Source organism: Carcharodon carcharias, chromosome 2, assembly GCF_017639515.1.
Source record: "Carcharodon carcharias isolate sCarCar2 chromosome 2, sCarCar2.pri, whole genome shotgun sequence".
NCBI classification, from domain to species: Eukaryota; Metazoa; Chordata; class Chondrichthyes; order Lamniformes; family Lamnidae; genus Carcharodon; species Carcharodon carcharias.
The window spans coordinates 184,487,890-184,507,276 of record NC_054468.1 but is presented as its reverse complement, the minus strand read 5'-3'; the positions used below and the strand labels follow the sequence as shown (position 1 = coordinate 184,507,276).

At 41.4% G+C, this 19,387-nt stretch overlaps 1 protein-coding gene across 5 annotated transcripts in view; it reads right to left on the bottom strand.

Moving 5' to 3' along the window:
- Positions 1–5,278: 5,278 nt before the first annotated feature.
- Positions 5,279–19,387, bottom strand: part of tatdn3 (TatD DNase domain containing 3) — a 108,623-nt gene continuing 94,514 nt past the window's right edge. For 3 of the 5 annotated variants that reach the window (XM_041216544.1, XM_041216542.1, XM_041216543.1), the window contains exon 10: positions 14,766–14,948. In XM_041216544.1, the coding sequence (XP_041072478.1) occupies positions 14,805–14,948 (144 nt within the window). In that variant the 3' untranslated portion in view covers positions 14,766–14,804. Of the gene's footprint in view, positions 6,844–12,629; positions 12,723–14,765; positions 14,949–19,387 lie in introns of those variants that run through there. The other 2 variants (XM_041216562.1, XM_041216553.1) reach the window with 2 other exon arrangements.

Sequence of the window (19,387 nt, the reverse complement as noted above, 5' to 3'; positions counted from 1 at the left end):
CGATATTTCTTTAGCGAGCACGCGATACTCTCTAATGCGTGCCCACCATTAATTAATGGCCACTTAAGGCCCTTGAGGCACCAATCGATTGTGATCTTTTGGCACCCGTGCAATCTTTGGGTCGGCACACAGGCACAGCGGGCAGGTGGGTAGGACACATTTGTACAAACCTCATCCACAGGGCCGGGATAAAAAGTCAATCTCAGAGCTTGCAAGCTAGATCCCAATACATGGGGGGAAAAACTTTGAAATTACCCAAACTTAGAATCAAGTGATTTCAACATTTGAGGAGAACAGTCAAGTGCCTTCAGGACAAGTGAGCACTGTGCGAAGCCAATGCTTTCATCCTTCCAACACTGACTTCATATGCAGTATTTGCAATTGGTTGTGCAAATTGAGACTTGGCCTAACATCACACATGAGGTGACATCATACTGAATTGTAAACCTTTTTTCCCCTCTTGCTGAATACTCAGCTGTCAAAGCGACAGGAGATTCATTTTTGTAATGTACTTTAAAGAACAATTTTTTGCTAAAACATTTCAGGTCAATTTGCTATAGAATTCGGAGTGAGATGGAGAGGGGAATGCAATTAAGTGGAGGAGGAAAAGTGGAGATGTTGCTTGTATGACAGCGGTGGGGATGAGAAGGTGATGGGAGCTAGAAGGGTAAGATATACAGTATTGGGAAAGAGTGTGACATAGGAAATAGGAAGGTATAGGATGGGAGTGGCACTGAAAGGCATGATGTGGGTAAGATGGAAGTTAGGATATAGGGGAAAAAGGGTAAGCATAAAGATTACAAGACAATGTTGGCAATAGTGTACTGGAGAAAGTTATCCTCTGTAATAGCCAGTTATTCCCTGCCCACCCTATTGCCCCACACATGGGCTCAAATTTGGGGACATTGTGGTAACAGTGGGAGTGAAGGAGTTGGAGGGAATAGCAGGTGGATGGGTGGGACATGACATGGGAAACAGGAGGGAGGGCACACAAAAAGGGAACAAAAAGAATGTAGGCTGGAGGGTATAAAAGTTTGGGAGGCGATCGTGTAGTGGGAAGTAGTAATGGATGGAGATACCTTTTATGCTGGTTCCATCTCATTATCCCATTATCATGATCCAAAATCTGACTGGATCCCTGGTCAGATTTGCCATCCATTAAAAGAAGTATCAAAGTGAAAGATCTCAGAAAAACATTACAAAAGAAATGGAAGTAAAAAACATAATCAGAAAAAAGCAAAAGGGAGGAATAAAAGCAGGTTTTCAAACTGTTACAGAATTACCTGGAAAAACTCAGCAGGTCTGGCAGCATCGGCGGAGAAGAAAAGAGTTGAGGTTTCAAGTCCTCACGACAGGTCGAAGGGTCATGAGGACTCGAAATGTCAACTCTTTTCTTCTCTGCCGATGCTGCCAGACCTGCTGAGTTTTTCCAGGTAATTCTGTTTTTGTTTTTGCTTTGGATTTCCAGCATCCGCAGTTTTTTTGTTTTTATTTCAAACTGTTTATTCAGTACTGTGTAAGGAGAAATCTATCTAATTGTAGTGTTGTTGCTTTGCTACAGGATGTGACAGAGAATATTGGCGCAGAAATTCTGTACCCTGGAGGTACACCTATCATGATGTGCTGGGGAATGCCTCGGAAATCCCCATGCACTGACTACAGGGGAATTGCCCAAGAAATCTGGATTTCCAATGGGCAATTCCCTTGTGTCTGGAACCCTCTGAAAGTCTGAGTTAAAATCAGAGGTTCTGACTTCCTTAGCACAATTGGTACCAGGAAAAATTAGAAGGATTAAAACCAGTTCTAACTCCTGGATAACTATACTACTGACCCCCACCCACCCCCGGTTCTAAGTCCTGGATAACTCCTGGATGGTAGTCGGGGTGTCCCCACCCAAGTACCTTCACGACCACATGCTCACCCAAGTACCTCCTGACCACCCAACTACCCCTGAACCCTTCGACTACCCCCCAACCAACCTGTGACCCCGACTGCCCCTCTCCAATCAACACCCACCTGAGAACCCCCGAACACCCAAGTACCATGCAAATGCCCCCCACCCAACTACCTCTCTGATCATCTTACTCCTCACCTGACTTTACCCCGACTACCCCTCCCCATCCGACTACCAACCCCAACCACACAACTACCCCCGAACCCCGAACTATCCTGCTGACCCCCAACTACCCCCTGACCTGACTACCCATCCACAACCTGACTACTACCAAAGCAGCCCATTTGATTAACACTCCATCCATAAACATTCACTCCATCCACCATCAATGCACAGTGGCAGCAGTGTGTACCATCTACAAGATGCACTAATGCACTGCAGGAACTCACCAAGACTTCTTAGACAGCACCTTCCAAATCAGCAACAGCTACCATCTAGAAGAAAAAGGGCAGCAGACACATGGGAACACCACCACCTGGAATTTCCCCTCCAAGCCACTCGCTATCCTGACTTGGAAATATATTGCCATTCCTTCATTGTCGCTGGATCAAAATCCTGGAACTCCCTCCCTAACAGCACTGTGGTTGTACCTACACCAAATGGACTGCAGTGGTTCAAGAAGACAGCTCACTTTCAACTTCTCAAGGGCAAGTAGGGATGGGCAATAAATGCTGGCCTAGCCAGTGATGCCCACATCTAATGAATGAATAAAAACTCCTTAACCCAACTAACTCCCCACCTGACCATACCACCACCTATCACCTCAGCCCCTGACTACTCTAGACCCCCAGATCACCTTGATTACCTTCCCACCTGACTACTGCCCAACTACCCGACAATGCTCCCCAACCCGACTACCCCCGGACCTCCTGACTACCTCCCTTACACCACTACCTCCCCCGACCACCTGACTACCCCAAACCTCCAACTATCCCCCACATGAATGCTCACCTGACTACTCCCCAACCACCCCCCCATCTGACCACACCCTTACCTGGAAAAGCAGTGTGCCAAAAGGATGGACATGTTGGGTGACCAATGGTAGGAACGTGCAGCCAGGATAATTGGAAGCAGGAGGTCACATGATGAAATCTCCAGAAATACATCCAGCCAGAGTTGGCAACCCTAATAGGAAGTGTGTGCAAGAAACTCAAGTTTTGGTATAAACTTCAGTTTCATTTCTACCTTGCTTAGCATTGGCTGTCAGCAAGAGTGCAAAGAGGGAAGAGCCTCATTCAGATAAATCTTTAAGGTGTGTCAATGAGATCCAACTATGTTATGGAAGAGAGATATTTGTGAAATTCATCATCATTCAACAAGTATAGACTAGTATAGTACAGCAACAAACATCACATATAATTTCATTTATTGATATGCAGTAGGTTTTGCAAGATTTCACAAACTATTTTTATCTTTGATGTTAGATTGCGTTCATTTTCGCAAATATGATCTCTCTCAAAGCAGTGATCCAATGTAATAATTTGTAGCAACATTTTAATTTCCATTAGAATTGATTCCAGAAATACAATGACAGGACTGATTAAGCACAATTGTTTTAAAACATGTAGAACTCCTGAGTGTAATCCAGTGTGGAGTGCAATTTTGATGTTTATTGTGGTTCGGCTATAACCCAAACCATGAGAGGTTTATTGATCATTACTGAAGTTGACATGACTAAATCACACATTTGACATGAAGCGAAAGTATTTCATCTTCCTGAAACTGAAAAAATACTTATCTCATCACTAACTGGAGAGTCAATCGCCAGAGGACACGGTTTTAATGTAATTAGCAAAAGAACCAAACTTTTTTTTCACACAGCAGAATTGTTATGATCTGGAATGCACTACTTGAAAAGTTCGTTTAAGCAGATTCAATGGTAACTTTCAAGAGGGATATTTCCTAGAAAAGGAAAGATTTACATGCTATGGGCAAAGAGAGGGGAGTGGAACTGAATGTAAAGTTCTTTCAAAAAGCTGGCACAAAAGTGATGGATCAGATGGCCTCCTCCTGTGCTCAATGATTCACAATAGATTGAGAATTAACGCTCCTGGGCATTCAAAAGAACAAACTGTTCAGAATGTTTTACATAACGTGGAATATGTTTACTGCTTGATGACCAATAAAAAGTTTCCTACTATTTTGGCAATGTTTCATCTCAGAACCACTACTGAACTTGACACTTTCTCTCTTTCACCCCCTCGTTATTTAATTGCAGTGGATTGAGGAAAGATCATTGCCCAGATTTTACAGTCAGCAGTGAACAAATGGCACTAGCTATCCAGTCTTTCTATGGGCTTATGCAGAAGAACTTGTGGTTATTTGCTTCTTGTGGAAATCCCCTCTGAGTTAGATCTGAGTGAACAATGGCATTCTTGTTAACCAATCAGATTAATGAATCCTTACTGAGACTTTTTTTTTCTTTCACAGGATGTGGGCATCACTGGCTAGGCCATCATTTGTTGCCCATCCCTAATTGCCTTTAAGAAGGTGATGATGAGTCCCCTTTATAAACTGCCGTGGTGTAGGTACACCCAGAGTGCTATCAGGAAGGGAGTTCGAGAATATTGACCCAGGGACAATGAAGGAATGGTGATATAGTTCCAAGTCAGGGTGCTGTCTGAGTTGTAGGGGTATTGCAGGTGGTGGCATTCACAGGCATCTGCTGCTTCTAAGAGGTAGAGGTTGCAGGTTTGGAAGGTGCTGTCAAAGGACACTTCATGAGTTGATGCAGTGCATCTTGTAAATGGTACACACTGCTGCAACTGTGCATTTGTGATGAAGGGAGTGAATGTTTAGAGTGGTGGATGAGGTGCCAATCAAGTGGGCTGCTTTGTCCTGCATGGTGTTGAACTTCTTGAGTGTTGTTGGAGCTGCACTCATCCAGGCAAGTGGAGAGTATTCCATCACACCCCTGGCTTGTGTCTTGTAGATGGTGAACAGGTTTTGGGGAATCAAGTAGTGAGTGACTTGCCACAGAATTCCAAGCCTCTGACCTGTTCTTGTAATCATAGTATTTATATGGTTGGTCCAGTTAAGTTTCTGGTCAATGATAAACCCCTAGGATGTTGATGGTGGAGGATTTCAGCGATGGTAATGTTGAGGGGAAATGGTTAGATTCTCTCTTGTTGGAGATGGTCATTACCTGGTACTTGAGTGGTGAGAATGTTACTTATCACTTATCAGCCCAAGCCTGAGTGTTGTCTAGGTCTTGCTGCATATGAACATGCATTGCTTCAGCAGCACCGGGAACTGTAAATTAGGATATTTAATTCAAAGCCACATCATACGCAAAAAGCAAAATAAAGAGGTGACAAGATAGAATTATGGGAGATAAAAATGTAATTTTATTTTTTCTGTTTCTTATGTACATTTTTAATTTTTAAAATCTCAAACAATAATTAACATCTGGAGTGAAAATCCACATTTGTAGTAGTTCATTTTCAGTATCAGAGATGTTGTTTAGCAGTAATTAAGACTTGGTGTGCCATAAAAAAATTGCTTATACATCAATGGAGAAGTCATACCGCTTTCTGGTAGGTTTAGTGGCAATCTATTATGTAAGTACCACAAGACCACAACTTCACTATGTTCCATGTGTTTCAATGCTGAGTCTTTCAGTGAGATGCTGCTACAGTGAAGCTTCTGGTGAAGCAGGGCATCTCAGATAGATACTGCCTGATTTCCATGTTTAACTGCATATATGGGGTCACTGGAAATTGTAGTCCAATTTAGTCTTTGATAATGGTGACTCTTACCATATATTCTACAGCAAAATCTGGACCCATTTAATAGTGGAAAAGTTCACCTAATGGAGTTTCTTTTGGTAATTCAGCCAGAAATTAAAATGCTATTTTCTGTTTCCTTGAACTAGCCGGATACTCTTTCTCATCTTACATTAGCACTTTTTATCCTTCTTGGTAATGTGTAAGCTGCTAATATCATGTGATCTATTGCTTGGAAAAGACACCTTGCTGATTATCTGGAATTGTCACGGTGCCACATCATGCCTGATTGTTAGATGGTTTCGAGAATAGCACAAGATTACCACTTCTTGCTGTATCGATACTGGATAGAGGTGCAATAATGGTGTTTCACCAGCAGGTTGATTGCATACCATAGCTAGCCAATTTTCTGCCTCAGGAGGGTGGTGAACTGTAGTGGATTGCTCATAGTTAGCTGACAAAATGATGATGAAGCTCAAATCTGAAAGTGGTTTGAGCCTGCCAACTGTCAACTGGGTGGGCACTCTTCTTAATATAGCACCGATTTGGGGTCCAAACTAAAAGTTTACCCCTTTATTTCTTTTGTCTGTTCATTTTAGCAAAAAGGTAGATGAGTTAAAGGTTCTATAGTGATTTAAAGCATTAATAGGCTAATATTGCTGTAGAATATATGGTAAGAGTCACCATTATCAAAGACTAAATTGCACTACAATTTCCATTGTATAACTCTGCTCAGAGTATTCCTGGTCTTTCAAAAATGGATTAACAAACGTTTATTAAACGTTTTAAAAAATGTACTCTTGGAGGTTGCTTTAGAGTCCTGTCATGAAAAACTCTGGTAAATGATGTGGCAAATGTACTACTACTGGCAGTGGATCTAGTGCAACCGAAGCAGCTATCTGAGCTTAATGGAGGAGGAACACAGCATGATGAGGTGCAGGCCTAACAGGATAGAATGGGATCGATGATGCTACCTGGTTCAGAAACAGCTGCAGGGACAGTCAACCACCTACTCTATAGTGCCCATAGCAATGAAGGTCAATGATTTCCCCCAGGTTTTATGCCATAGAATGCTTCAAGGCAGCCATGTGTGATCATCACAGGTGTCAGCTGCTTCCTGTGCACTGTTCCATTGCAAAGGTAACTGTTTCATCATATACCCACCTAAATACATACAAAACAATAGCAGTTAATTATTTCCCTAAAATTCTGCATTCCTTAAGATACAAACTATTATTGCTTGTATGCAAGTAGCCCTGTGATGATTCTGAGGATTTTCCACTCTGCAGATTGCCTTTGGAATTAGGATCGAAATCAGAGAAGCAACCTAAACCCGCTACCTGAACTGAACACCCCCCCACTGCCCCACTCTACTGATTAGGCTTTTCTGCTCTTCCACCACACAATCCAGAATCCCACAGTTCTGCCACAATCATCTTAATTCACAGAAAAGTCAAATGTCTCATCATGTACACATCCAACAGGCCTATATTCTCTTAAACTGCAATGACAATATCCCAGCCTTCAGGCTGGACAAAGTAGTCCTTAGAATAGTTAATCCAACTAAACTAATACCACATGAGAACTGATGCAGCACAGTAACAACACAAATACACTAAACTCAGTGATCTGCCTAAATGCAGAAAAGGGCTTCTATTGGGTAGAATAGAGCTTCTTATTTCCTGTACTTATTTAAATGGCCTTTAGGGACATGTTCAAATGACAGGTTAAAATTCTTTATTCTAATCCTTCCATATCAGTGAGTTGGTGGCACTATTGTCTCTGAGTCAGAATAGTGCATATTTGAGCCAATACTGTAGTGGCCACAGCTCCCCTAAAAGGAGGGTAGACTGGGTATGCTATGGCAATCTGATAATGCAAGACATCTGCTACTGCCTAACAGCAGTAAATAAATCGTCAGTCCTGGTGGGATGAGTAGGAGCCAAGGCTCGTGGAAAGGACAATCTAGGAGACAGTTTGCCAAAAGGCAAGTTCAGGTCTAAGAGGGTGCTGACTTTAGGGGCTCAGCATTCTGCGCGCTCGCAAATATATGAGATATTTGAAAGCCTTTAAAGGACTGCCACACTGAGAATATGGAGGTATCTGTTTTCAGTTCGTGTGGTGTTCTGCTGGAAGATATCAGCACCCTGTTGTCTAATATGGAGCGTGCCATCAACTCAATGGATGCTACAATCAGGCGACTCAAGATAGAAACCTGTGTCGTAAGCATATTCAGCTTTGAGTGAAACTCAGACAGGTGACATTGAGGCTCAGGTGGTGTGGGTCAGGGAGAGAACCACTACAAGGGGTTTTGGGGGTAAGGTGGGGACAGTACCACATCAGCAGAATATAAGGGGGAGGGAAGCACGAGAATTGCAGTAAGGTTTGTGGCTGGGATGGGGAGGGGGTGGGAATAACCACAGTAGGGGATTGTGGGGATTGAGAGGGTAGTGCCACAACAGCAGGGCCAGGGATAGAAGTCATGGGTCCTGTTGCTTCTCTTGTTTCTGGGCCCCTTATTCCTCCCACCCCTCTTTAGCCCTCCCCCACCACCGCCAATTTCAGTAAAATCTGTTTCAAGTGCACTTCAAATAATAATAGTGAGAAAAACAGGGTAATGTATTTTTACACAAAACTTTGCGCCAATGATTTATTCTCAGAAAAAGCCCTTACTTCCCCCAAAGCTCAGGTATTTAATGTGATCAGACAAAATCTGAAAAGCTGCCTTTCACTTTATTTAAAAAAGAGATGTCAATAAATCTACAAGTTACTTTTAAAAAGAAGAGCCTTTCTGCAATTGCTCCATGTGCTTTCAACACTTTAACTGCCAGTGGATGGCACAGGGACAGATCCAGTCACCGCACCCCACCTCGGCCTCCAACCTTCCCTGGCGCAGAGGCAGGGAGATGGCAGGATTTTAGGATCGGAGCAGGGGCAAGAGGAAAGTTTATTAGTGATGCAGGTTGGTGGTGCAGTCTGTGGGACTGCAGCAGTCTGTGGAGAGAAGGCAGACGCCCTCTTGCCTGCTGCCACCGTCTGTCCCCCCTCCAACCCAGCCCCTGCCCAGCATCACATTGCTTGCTTTTTATATTTCATTATTTACCATACTCTCATCCTTAACAATCATTGCTGGAGCAAATTGATGGCAAGGGAAGAGCTGACAAAAGAGTGAGAACTCTTAAGCAAGCCCATTGCGCTCATCGCAACTGCTCTACAAAGGCTGTGCTCACCCACTGATGGACCAAGTCAGAATGGATGAGCTACAAAGAAAGATTAAAGAGGCTTATGCTTTACAGTATAGAAAGAAAAGATTAAAGGAAATGCTTCATTGAAGTATATAAAATATTAATGATTATAAATAAGGTGCACCTAGATTGTTACTGGGATGCATGTGAAGAAAGAAGAATTAGAGGACATAAAATAGAAATTAACTAAAAGCAAATGTAAAGAAAACACGAGTTAAGATTACATTTCTTTCAGTGATAACTGGAATAGTCTACCAAATGGGTTAATATAGGCTAACAAAGTAGGGTTCTCAAAGTACAATTAGATGTTCTGATGGGAGAGTTAATGTACTAAGGAAATGGTAGCAAAGATTAACTATTTTTCCTAGTTTTACCTTGGTAGTTATCCTTTAATTCAATTATAATAATAGTTTCAAAAACTAGCTATTTGAAGACCAAGTCCCCAGCCTAACTTAGTACAAATATGGCATTATTTTGGCTGCCTTCAAGGTCACAGGTTTGAGGGAAAACCCAAGTCATTAAAATAAAACCATAAAGGTAGCTGAGTGAGTACAAGGAGCTTGGCCTGAACTGGATGTCAGCACTGAAATGGCTTGATACTGCTTCCAGCTGTTTGGATTTCTGAGTACCTTGAGTCCATTTATTACAAAAACCAGTGGAAATCTGTGCTTTGCAGACCTTGCACAGCCAGGAAGGGGACTCGGAGGTTGGGTGTTTCCTGATCCTGACCTGCAATCTGTTGGACACTTGGAATGCTGAATGCATGGAGGTAAGTTAACCTCCCAGCTTTCAGAAGTATCTTAACCTGGATTTCCCACTGCCATCAGTCAACCTGAACAAAAATGCAATCCAGTTAAGGGCCTGCCAATAAAAAAATACATTCATTGCTGGTGGCCCCATAAGTGGAAAGAGTTGTTGGCTGCTTCTTCTCTCTCCCTTGATATAGATACACCCTGAATGTCGTGGGTGCCTGCCGGCAATATGTATCTGACTTTGGATACTTTGGTAAAGTCAAGAGAACAGGTCACTGGGATAGATGTCACTCGTAATACTACAGCATTAAAGCATAGAATTTAAAAACAAAAAGAGCCCAGATTGAATCCCTTTAGGCTGAGCTGAGGAACAATTTGTCCGGTTTTCTTTCAGTCTTCCCTCATTGACATATTCAGACTCTAGTGGTTTTGCTGTGGTCTTTGACACCAGTGCCAGGCTGTGACCGAAGCAAGCACATTGTCAGCTCTTGGTGGATTATGCAAAGTGTGACTGCTGGAGCTGGACAGAGCGGCTGAGAAATGGTTGAGTGCAGATGAGTAAATGCTCTGCACTGACCAGTTAACAAGCATCTCTGACTCACCTTGCTCAGCCAGAAATGACATCCCTCATACCTGTGCAGACTCAGGCACCCAAGCGCCCCAATGCCACCTTGTTATCAGGTGCATGCGTGTTCATTGTGTCAATTTGAAGATGGTAACACAGGACCCCCTAGAGCATAGGCCCTGGTGTTTTGCACCATGTGCACTCCCGGGCCTTGCGCACCAGGGGACTGTGGGAATGCTGCAGGGGAGGACCATACCAGGAGATAGTGGCTGGCTGTAAGGGACTATTGGGGGAGTGGGGGGGTGGGGGGGGGGGGCGGGCGGGGGTGTGTGCAAGGGTAGTGGAAGTACCACAGTAGGGGATTGTGGCTGGATGGAATAGAGTAGAATGTAGCAGAGATGCAGGAGGGAGGGAGACCACAACATGCAACATGGGATTGTGGCAGGAAAGAGAGGAGCAGTTGCGATGAGCTCAAATGTGGGTAGTACTGCAGAAAATAGCACCAACTAGCCTTAAGACAGAGTTTAGAGGTTTTGGAGATAAATGAGTAACAGCAGTAACAACCTTGGAGATCAACCCTGGAAGACGCAATCAGGGGTGAGATATAATTAATAAGTTTAATCACAATAGAAAAGTATGAGAAACATGATGCAAAAGTAATAATGCAGCAGATGAATAAATGCTACTTTATAATAATTTTTCAAGATTTATGAGAGCCATTTTTTATCTCCACATCAACAAAAATTAAGGTCAGAGGGAGGGTAACACAGAGGCAATGTCCTGCCCTCCAACTTGGCACTGCATTCTCAGCAGCAGTAATTTTAATTCCAGAGATTTTGGGAGGTGAGGGTATTCCCCTCACGGTCCAACTACATAAGTTGACCTCCAACTGGATTTTAATGTGCAGTTGTGTGTTCGGCACCCGATGTTGGTCTCACCAAGGAAGTTCTGTACCACAAAAGAGGCCTAGGAGGTTGCCTACTTTCATTTCTGTTTAAAGTTTCCACATGGACCAGGAATAGAAATGCTTTGCAAGTCCCACAAGGAAACTTTAGCCCTCCCTACAATCGCTCCCAGAAATCCCTCATGATTTATATGTGCCAGGGAATGTACCCATTGATTCATGACAGCAGCTTCCTGCCATGCTGGTCCACTGGGTGTCATGTCACTGACAACGGGTTCAGGCCAGGGCCGGGCCCAACTTATTCAAATGAGCCCAGGAGTTAAAATATCCCAAGCCTCACATTGGTAAATTCATCCTAACCACCCGTTAAAATAGGAGCAATAACGTATGACAAATAGAAAATGCACCTGATTTTTTTTCTCCTTCTCCAAGGTCTTTAGACTGGTCTTTAACATAACTCCAAGTAATAACTCGGGTAAGCATGCATCCAAGTGCTGTACTGAAGCTTAATTCTTACTGTTGGGTTTCAGATGTAACTTGGATGAACTTCACTTTTAAAGTTACCTGCACAATAACAAAGCCGAGATAATGGATCATCTGATCCCTCAAAATTTCAATCTGTACTTTGTAAGTATTAAGAAATGTTTCTGCTTTATTAAAGAAATAAATCTGCATCTATTTGGCATTCTTTATGCTATCTCAAGTTAGTTTCTTAAAACTGATGAAAGATTTCGGCACATTGAAGTCTGTGGGAAAAACAACTCTGATCCTCTGGGTGACCCTTCTGCAGGCATTATTCCATTTACACAATCTGAATATTTGGCCTAATTAAGGACTGTGACAGATTGAGGCAAGGACCTTGTTTTTTCTGTCTTTAACTTTTACATTCCATTTATAATCCAGAAAAGTGGCTTAATATGTAAGGTAACCAAATATTTTGTTCTTGTGCTTGAGTCTTATTTTGCTGGTATATGTTCTTAGGATTTCCAAATATATTATAAACATGAATCATGAAATACAGGTGATGCCTTGACTGAGTACTTCCATAGCACATTTTTGAAAACTTTTTATATTCTACAGTTTTGATAATTTTGCTGAGTGTTATTTCGCATGTAAAACATTTCAGAGAATGACACAGCACAGAAAGAGGCCATTTAGCCCAACCATGCCTGTGCCATAAATTCAAAATCCAAAATTTTGTATTGCTAGGTCAGAACACTACAAGAATGGTGTTGGTATGGGGCTTCCCAGCAAGCTAGGCATCTAGAATTCTATACATCTATTTTATTTTGTCAGACACTTCTCTTTGTTGCATTGTTTAAAGCAACTGGAAATACAACATTTTTGAACAGTTAGCAATTTTGGATCATTATCCAATGGATGTAATTTGCTAAGTAACACTTATCTTCTCATCACATTAGATTGTATATTAAAGCTCGTTATAAGCAGTGCCATCTTATATTATACAGGATTTTTCTGGATAAAAGTTAAACTGATGTTTACAACTTGTATGTGAAGAGGGCAGATAGTCCTTCAAATGAATAAGTTGTCCATTCTGCATGCCATTCCAATGACAACTATTAATACAGGGAAAAATTGGATATGAGCTTTTACATTTGCTGTCATCCACACACCCTATGTTTTGACTCACCTCAAATACAAACAGTCAGATACAATAAATTGTACTAGTTATACAGGTTACTAGAGTTGACATGCCTATGATTTGTTCCCTGTATAATTATCATGGATGTAGCTGTTTTGACTTACCTTACTGGAACTACTAAATTGAATATCCAATTAATTAAAGAAAGAAATGTTTTCAATGAATCCCCAAAAAGAAAACGCCTGAAAGAATGCTTCACACTGTGATGAGTGAACCTTGACTAGAATCTAAGTCTGTTTAATGTGAAGCCTATCCAAAGAAAAAGAGAACTTCCATCTAAATAGCACCTTTCATGACCACAGGATGTCCTAGAACATTTTGAGCCAATAAATTACTCTGAAGCTGCGATACTCTATAAGCAATTTGCATACGGAAAGGAACAATAAACAACAATGATCAGATAATCTGTATCAGTAGTTTTGGTTAACATAAGAAAATAATAGATAGGAGCAGGAGTGGACCAGTAGACCCCTTGTGTCTGCTCCGCCATTCAATAAGATCATGGATGAAATGATTGTGGCATTAACTCCACTTCCCTGATTGTCCCTTAAGGGATAAGTATTGGCTGGGAAATTAGATTAACTACCTTGCTATTCGTTGAATAGTGCCATGGATCCTTTTACCTGAGCAGGCAGACAGGCCCTCAAATATATGTCTCATCTGAAAATTTAAATAGATAAGCCTTTAAAGTTAAATTCTGGTGTTCTTATTTGTCACAAATCAACATTTTAAGGATTGGAAACCAAACTATTTTGACATCTTGTTTTATATACTTTATCTAAAAGATTAACTTATTTGCCCCCCCTTCAACAACAACAACAACTTGTCTTTACTTTAGGAAAATGTCCCGAGGCACAAGTGTTATCAAACAACAGACCCACATAAGGAGAAATTAGGACAGGTAACTAAAGAAGGTTAAACAAGTATATTTATATAGTGTCTTAAAGAAGGAAAGGTAGAGAAGGAGAGGGGTTTCAGGAGGGAATTCCAGATCTTATGGTCTAGGCATCAGAAGGAAATGGGGGATTTGCAAGAGGCCAGACAGAATTGGAGGATCACCAGCCAAGAAAGCATTAGAACAGTTGAAGTTAACAAAGAAAGTTTCAGTAGTTGATAGGCTGAGGCAGGGGTGGGTGGACAAAATTACAGTATCGGTGATGGAGAGGAGATGGGTACGAATGTGAAAATTATATGTGCTTCTAAGGTGGATGAAACAATTTCCTGTAATATAGTGCAATACAGTATTCCTTTGATGAATGATCTATAACAGCAACCTTTTTAAAAATATTCTTTCACAAGATGTGGGTGTCGCTGGCTAGGCCAGCATTTATTGCCTATCCCTATTAACCCTTGAGAAGGTGGTGGTGAGCCACCAGCTTGAACCGCTGCAGTCCATGTGGTATTGGTACACCCACAGTGCTGTTAGGAAGAATTTACATTTGTATAGTGCCTTTAATGTAATAAAAAGTCCTAAGGTGCTTCAGAGGAGCATTTATAAAACAAAATATGATACTGAATGGAACATCAGATGATAAGTCAGATAGCCAAAAGCTTGATCAAAAAAGTATGGTTTTAAAGAGTGTCTTAAAGGAGGAAAGTGAGGTGGAAATGCAGGGAGGTACACCCAAATGCTAATCTTTTTTTTTTTGTTTGTGATAATGATGGCTCTGTAGTGTATATCCAGCTTCTTTTGCTTTTAGTTTTAGATTTGCAGTTTGTTATTTTTATCATCACCACTGATTGGCAAATTAGTGAATATTGCAAATAATTTTTACCTTAGTTTTAATGTATGTACAGTATACATTAAATATAATGAAGTAAATCAGGACTGCCATAATGCCTTTAACATATCTTATTTTAAGATACTTAAGACTTCTTAACTAAGATGTGCAAAGAAAAATAGTTGAGGGTAAAATCATTCAATCTCTCTTTCCAGGAAGTAAATCATTCTTACTCATTTTTGTTACTTTTCTTTTTATTGCAGAGTTAACTTGGGTTATTGGCAGAATAATTTTTGAAGCTTTGGGAAAAGTTTGCATGCATTCTGCGTTGTCACTTCCATGACATTCTCCAATGAAAGCCCTTTAACCTGTGCAATGTATTTACAGGAGATGGATATGTTCTTAGGCTCATTTCTCTTCTGTAAAACAGTAATAAGTGTGTTTCAGTGACTTTCACCATAATACAGTGCAGTTGTAGGTTGCAGTGAAGGAAACAGATCAATTAATCTATGACTAAATTTACAAAAAAATTGTGCTTGTTGTCAGATGCAATGTTCTTCCAAACTGATTCTTCAAACCCTTTCCCTTTTCTCCTAAATCACAAGTATAAACAGTAGATTTAATCTACAGTGACACTAATTATCTTTCATGAAAATCCATTATCCTAGTCACCCAGTTAATCAATGCAATGTCCAGTGTAGAATTAAAGCATATAGGGTCCGAGATTTGAACCTTGGGCAATGTTGAATTGGCAGATATCAGCAGTGGTGGTAATCTGTGGAAACATTCTCTACGAGAAGCAAAGTGGCAGTATGCCCAGAAATACATCTCACACCATTGGTATGGAAAGAAAACTTCTGGGGATTTTCTGAAATGCCTTTTTTAAAAAATAATTATGGAGATTATTTGCACTGATTGGGCCATGCAATTGCAGCTACTCCACATTAAAAAGCCACTTGAGTTGGCTCTGGCAAACAATACATTATTGACCTGATGCACTGCAAATGGCTGAGATGACAAATTTCACTTTAAAAGCTGAGGCACAAAAGTTCAAGATGACTGAGACTTTCACTACAATGGCCAAAGCTATTCTAGCTTGCAGGGGTTTGGATGGATAGCAAATTCTACAACTACATTCTTGGTGAAGTAAAAACAACAAGGACACAGTTCCTCCAACATGTTTCAACAACTGTTGCATAGTCCAGCTATTTGGCTTCTTTAGTAGGTATGAGCTTGCTAAGACCTACTCTGATACTGCTGCACCTTTCTTTGTTCATGGCTGTAAACATCTCCTCATTCTCTAGCTCCCTGAAGGCAAGTAGAATTCCTAAAGTGAAACTCATCTACTCTACAAGCTTCACTTGTAACTGAGTTAAAGATTGAACACACTTTAAAAACTTGAGAAATGTATGTGGTGGGACAGAGAAAATATGGTAATGAAAGGATGATTTGCAACAGATATGCGGGAACGTAAAACATTCCAATAACATTCTCAAAATGTTCTTTTTTATGAGTAATGGTTTTATTGGAGAGCCCAGCTACTTAGTCTGAAGATCATTCAGTGTTTATTCATTTTGACTTCTCTTCTATTAATCATAATTGCTTTCTATTTGCACAATATTATTTTAACGGCTATTGCGTTTCTTCTTCTTGTGCCCCATTTTCTACAATCTTTTTGTATGTTAGGCTCCACAGTACTATTTATTTCCCTAGAGTATTTCCGATTCATCCTATTTGGATTTGTATGTGTGGTTAAGTTCATGACACCTATAATTACTGTTTTTATAGAAACATACAGTGATTCAAGTTCAGAAGGAGGCCATTTGCCCTACTGTGTCTGTGCAAGCTCTCTGTAAGAGCTACCCTGCCCTTTTCACCATTGCCCTGCAAATTTTCACTTTACATAATTACCCAATTCCCTTTTGAAAGCCATGATTGAATCTGCCTCCACTGCAAGTATCTTCTGCCTTGGTAAAGTCAAATGTAAAGTACTCATTTACTACCTCAGCCATGCCCTCAGCCTTAATTTGGTCCCTAATTGGCCCTACTCCTTCTGCCATCATTTACTAATTGTATGCCTATATGACTTTTGAATTCCCTTTTATATTGGCTGCCAGTCTCTTTCCATACTCCCTCTTTGCTACTCATTTCTTTTTCGTTTCTCCTCTGAACTTTCTGTGGTCAGACTGGTTCACATTTGTATTATCAACCTGAAATCTGTCATAAGTTATCTTTTTCTGCTTCATTTTACTCTCTATCTCTCATCCCAGGAGCCTTAGTTTTGCTTGCCCTGCTTTCCCCCCTTGTGATAATGAACCTTGACTGTACCCGACCTATATCCTCATAATATAGACCCACCTCACCACCTTCCCACCCACCTGAGCTCACCCCCATAATACGAGGGGGTTGGCCGGCACCAAAATTGGCAGCCCACCCAACATATTTAAATAGGTAATCAAGGGTTAATTAGGCTTGTTAACAAGCCTAATTGACCCTGATAATACGCTGCCCGCACCATAAGACATTGAGCCTGGACAGTCAGGCCGGCCTGATGTTTTAAATAAATTCTTCAAAGGGTGGGAAGGAAAGGGGTGGTTCTATTTTCAGGGGCTGCCCATTGCAGATCAGGGAGAAAACCCCCCACTAAGATAGAACTCCTCCCCATTCTTCCTCTCCACCTGCAGCCTTAAGCCCATCACCACCTTGCCCTCCTTCCTGACCTGTCCAAACCCTCCCTGATCAAGACCCTGGACTTAACTGTTTCCAGGCATCCATTGCTCTTTCTTCTTGTTCCCCATTGCAATCATGGCAGCATCCACTAATGCATTCTTGGCACTGCCGGGACTGATGCAGCTGCCAGCTAATCGGATTGGCCAGCAGCTCCCGAGGGCAGGACTTCCTCCCTAATGAGGGGCAAAATCCCACTTGGCCCTTGTTTAACCCACCTGCTGTGCATTATGGCTGAGGGCGAGTTAGCATGCAGCAGGTCGGCTCCAAGCTGACTTTGCTTCTGGGGGAGGGTGTGAGCTGTCCACCCCCTTTTAATATTCAAACCACTCTAAATAGAAAGTTGTCCTGAACATATTTTGGAAACTCTTCCCCCTCTTTGTCCTTTACATTACTACTTGCCCAGTCTATATTAGGATAATTAAAGTCTCTCGTTATAACTACTCTTTAGTTTTTGCGCCTCACTGTAATTTCCTTGCAAATTTGTTCCTCTATCTCTTTTCCACTAATTGCAGACCTATAAAATACACCCAGCAGTGTAATGGTACTTTCTTTCTCATCTCTTAATAAAATAATTTTGCTCTTGACTCCTCCAGGACATCCTCTCTCTCTCCAGCACTGTAATATTATCCTTAATCAATAATATTGCCCCACCTCCTTTCTTTCCTTCCCTATCTTTGCTGAACGCCTGTATATCCAGGAATACTTAGTAGCCGGCCCTGCCCTTTTTTGAGCCAGGTCTCATCTCCATTATCACAACGTCATATTTATATATAGCTGTGCCTCAGATCACCAACCTTATTTAGGATGCCCCTTGCATTCACATATATGCAGAGTAAACCTAATTTAGACCTTCTTATATTTCATTACACTAACACTACTTAATACCTTATGGTTTCTTACTCTAGAGCTTTCTACCTCTCCCAATTTTTTGTGTACCATGTTTTTCCTCTCTAATGTTGCCTCCTGGTTCACATTCCCCTGCCAAGTTAGATCAAACTCTCCCCAATGGCACTAGCAAATCGCCCTGTAAGGACACTGGTCCTGGCTGTGTTCAGGTGGAACCTGTCCAGCTTGTATAGGCCCCATCTCCCTCAGAACAGGTCCCAATATCCCTCCCTCCTGCACCTACAAAATTCTGATAAATATTATTAAAAACATGAACAATATATACATAACTACTTGAGCAATGCAGCATTCTCTTGCTCATTACCTGGAAGGCCAATATGATGGCTGACTTAAAGGCATATTCACTGTTTACTGTTCATTTACTGCTGGATGTTTGAAGGGCTTTTAAAACACATTGGGAAACTTTCTGGATCAGTTTGTCCAGACTTCACCAACACTCTATCAATATTTATTCTCAAAATTCTCTGAGGACATCACTTAAAAAGAGTAAGAACTGTACTATTCTACCTTAAAGGTGGCACCAGGAGAAAAGGAATGCTTGGTCATGGGTACCTTGCTTGGAGGCCCTTAGACTGCAGAAGGCATGGGAGCAAGAGATCAGGCCAGCTGCTGCAGCAGAGAGGGATAAAAGGGCGGGGTGGACTACATTTCCCTTGTCAAAGAATTTCCCAATGTATACCACATCCACTTACATTTCCCCTGTTTACCATGTGTGTTACATCCTCATTCAGGTTTGTAAAATATATCATTCCTTTTGAAATATGTGCCGAATACTTCTAACTATTTTTAAAATCTAGTTATTTCAGAATTTTACGCTTAATTAAAGATTCTAAAACTTTCCCCAGCACAAATGTTAAGCGAACTGACTATTAATTACCCAGATGACCTCCAGATTCCTTCTTAAAAATGCCCACTACATTATTCACTTTCCAGTCCTCTGGCATCTGGACTTAGCAGAGCCGTGAAATTTAAAGCGGGAAATAACTCCAGGGCTGGAGTGAATGAAGGGGCTGTTTTGAGGTTGAAAAACAAGGAAGAATGGGTTTCCCTGAGATCCTGTCAAATTAAATGGCAGAACTTGATAATATGTTTCATCTCCATTTCCACGCCCCAGATTGAGACACTGATTGGCTATGGGTGAGGTAGACCTTCAGTAACAGATTGCAATTGAGGAGCGGACAGGTAAGAGAGTGCATTTGGAGGCCACAGGGAAAGATCAGAA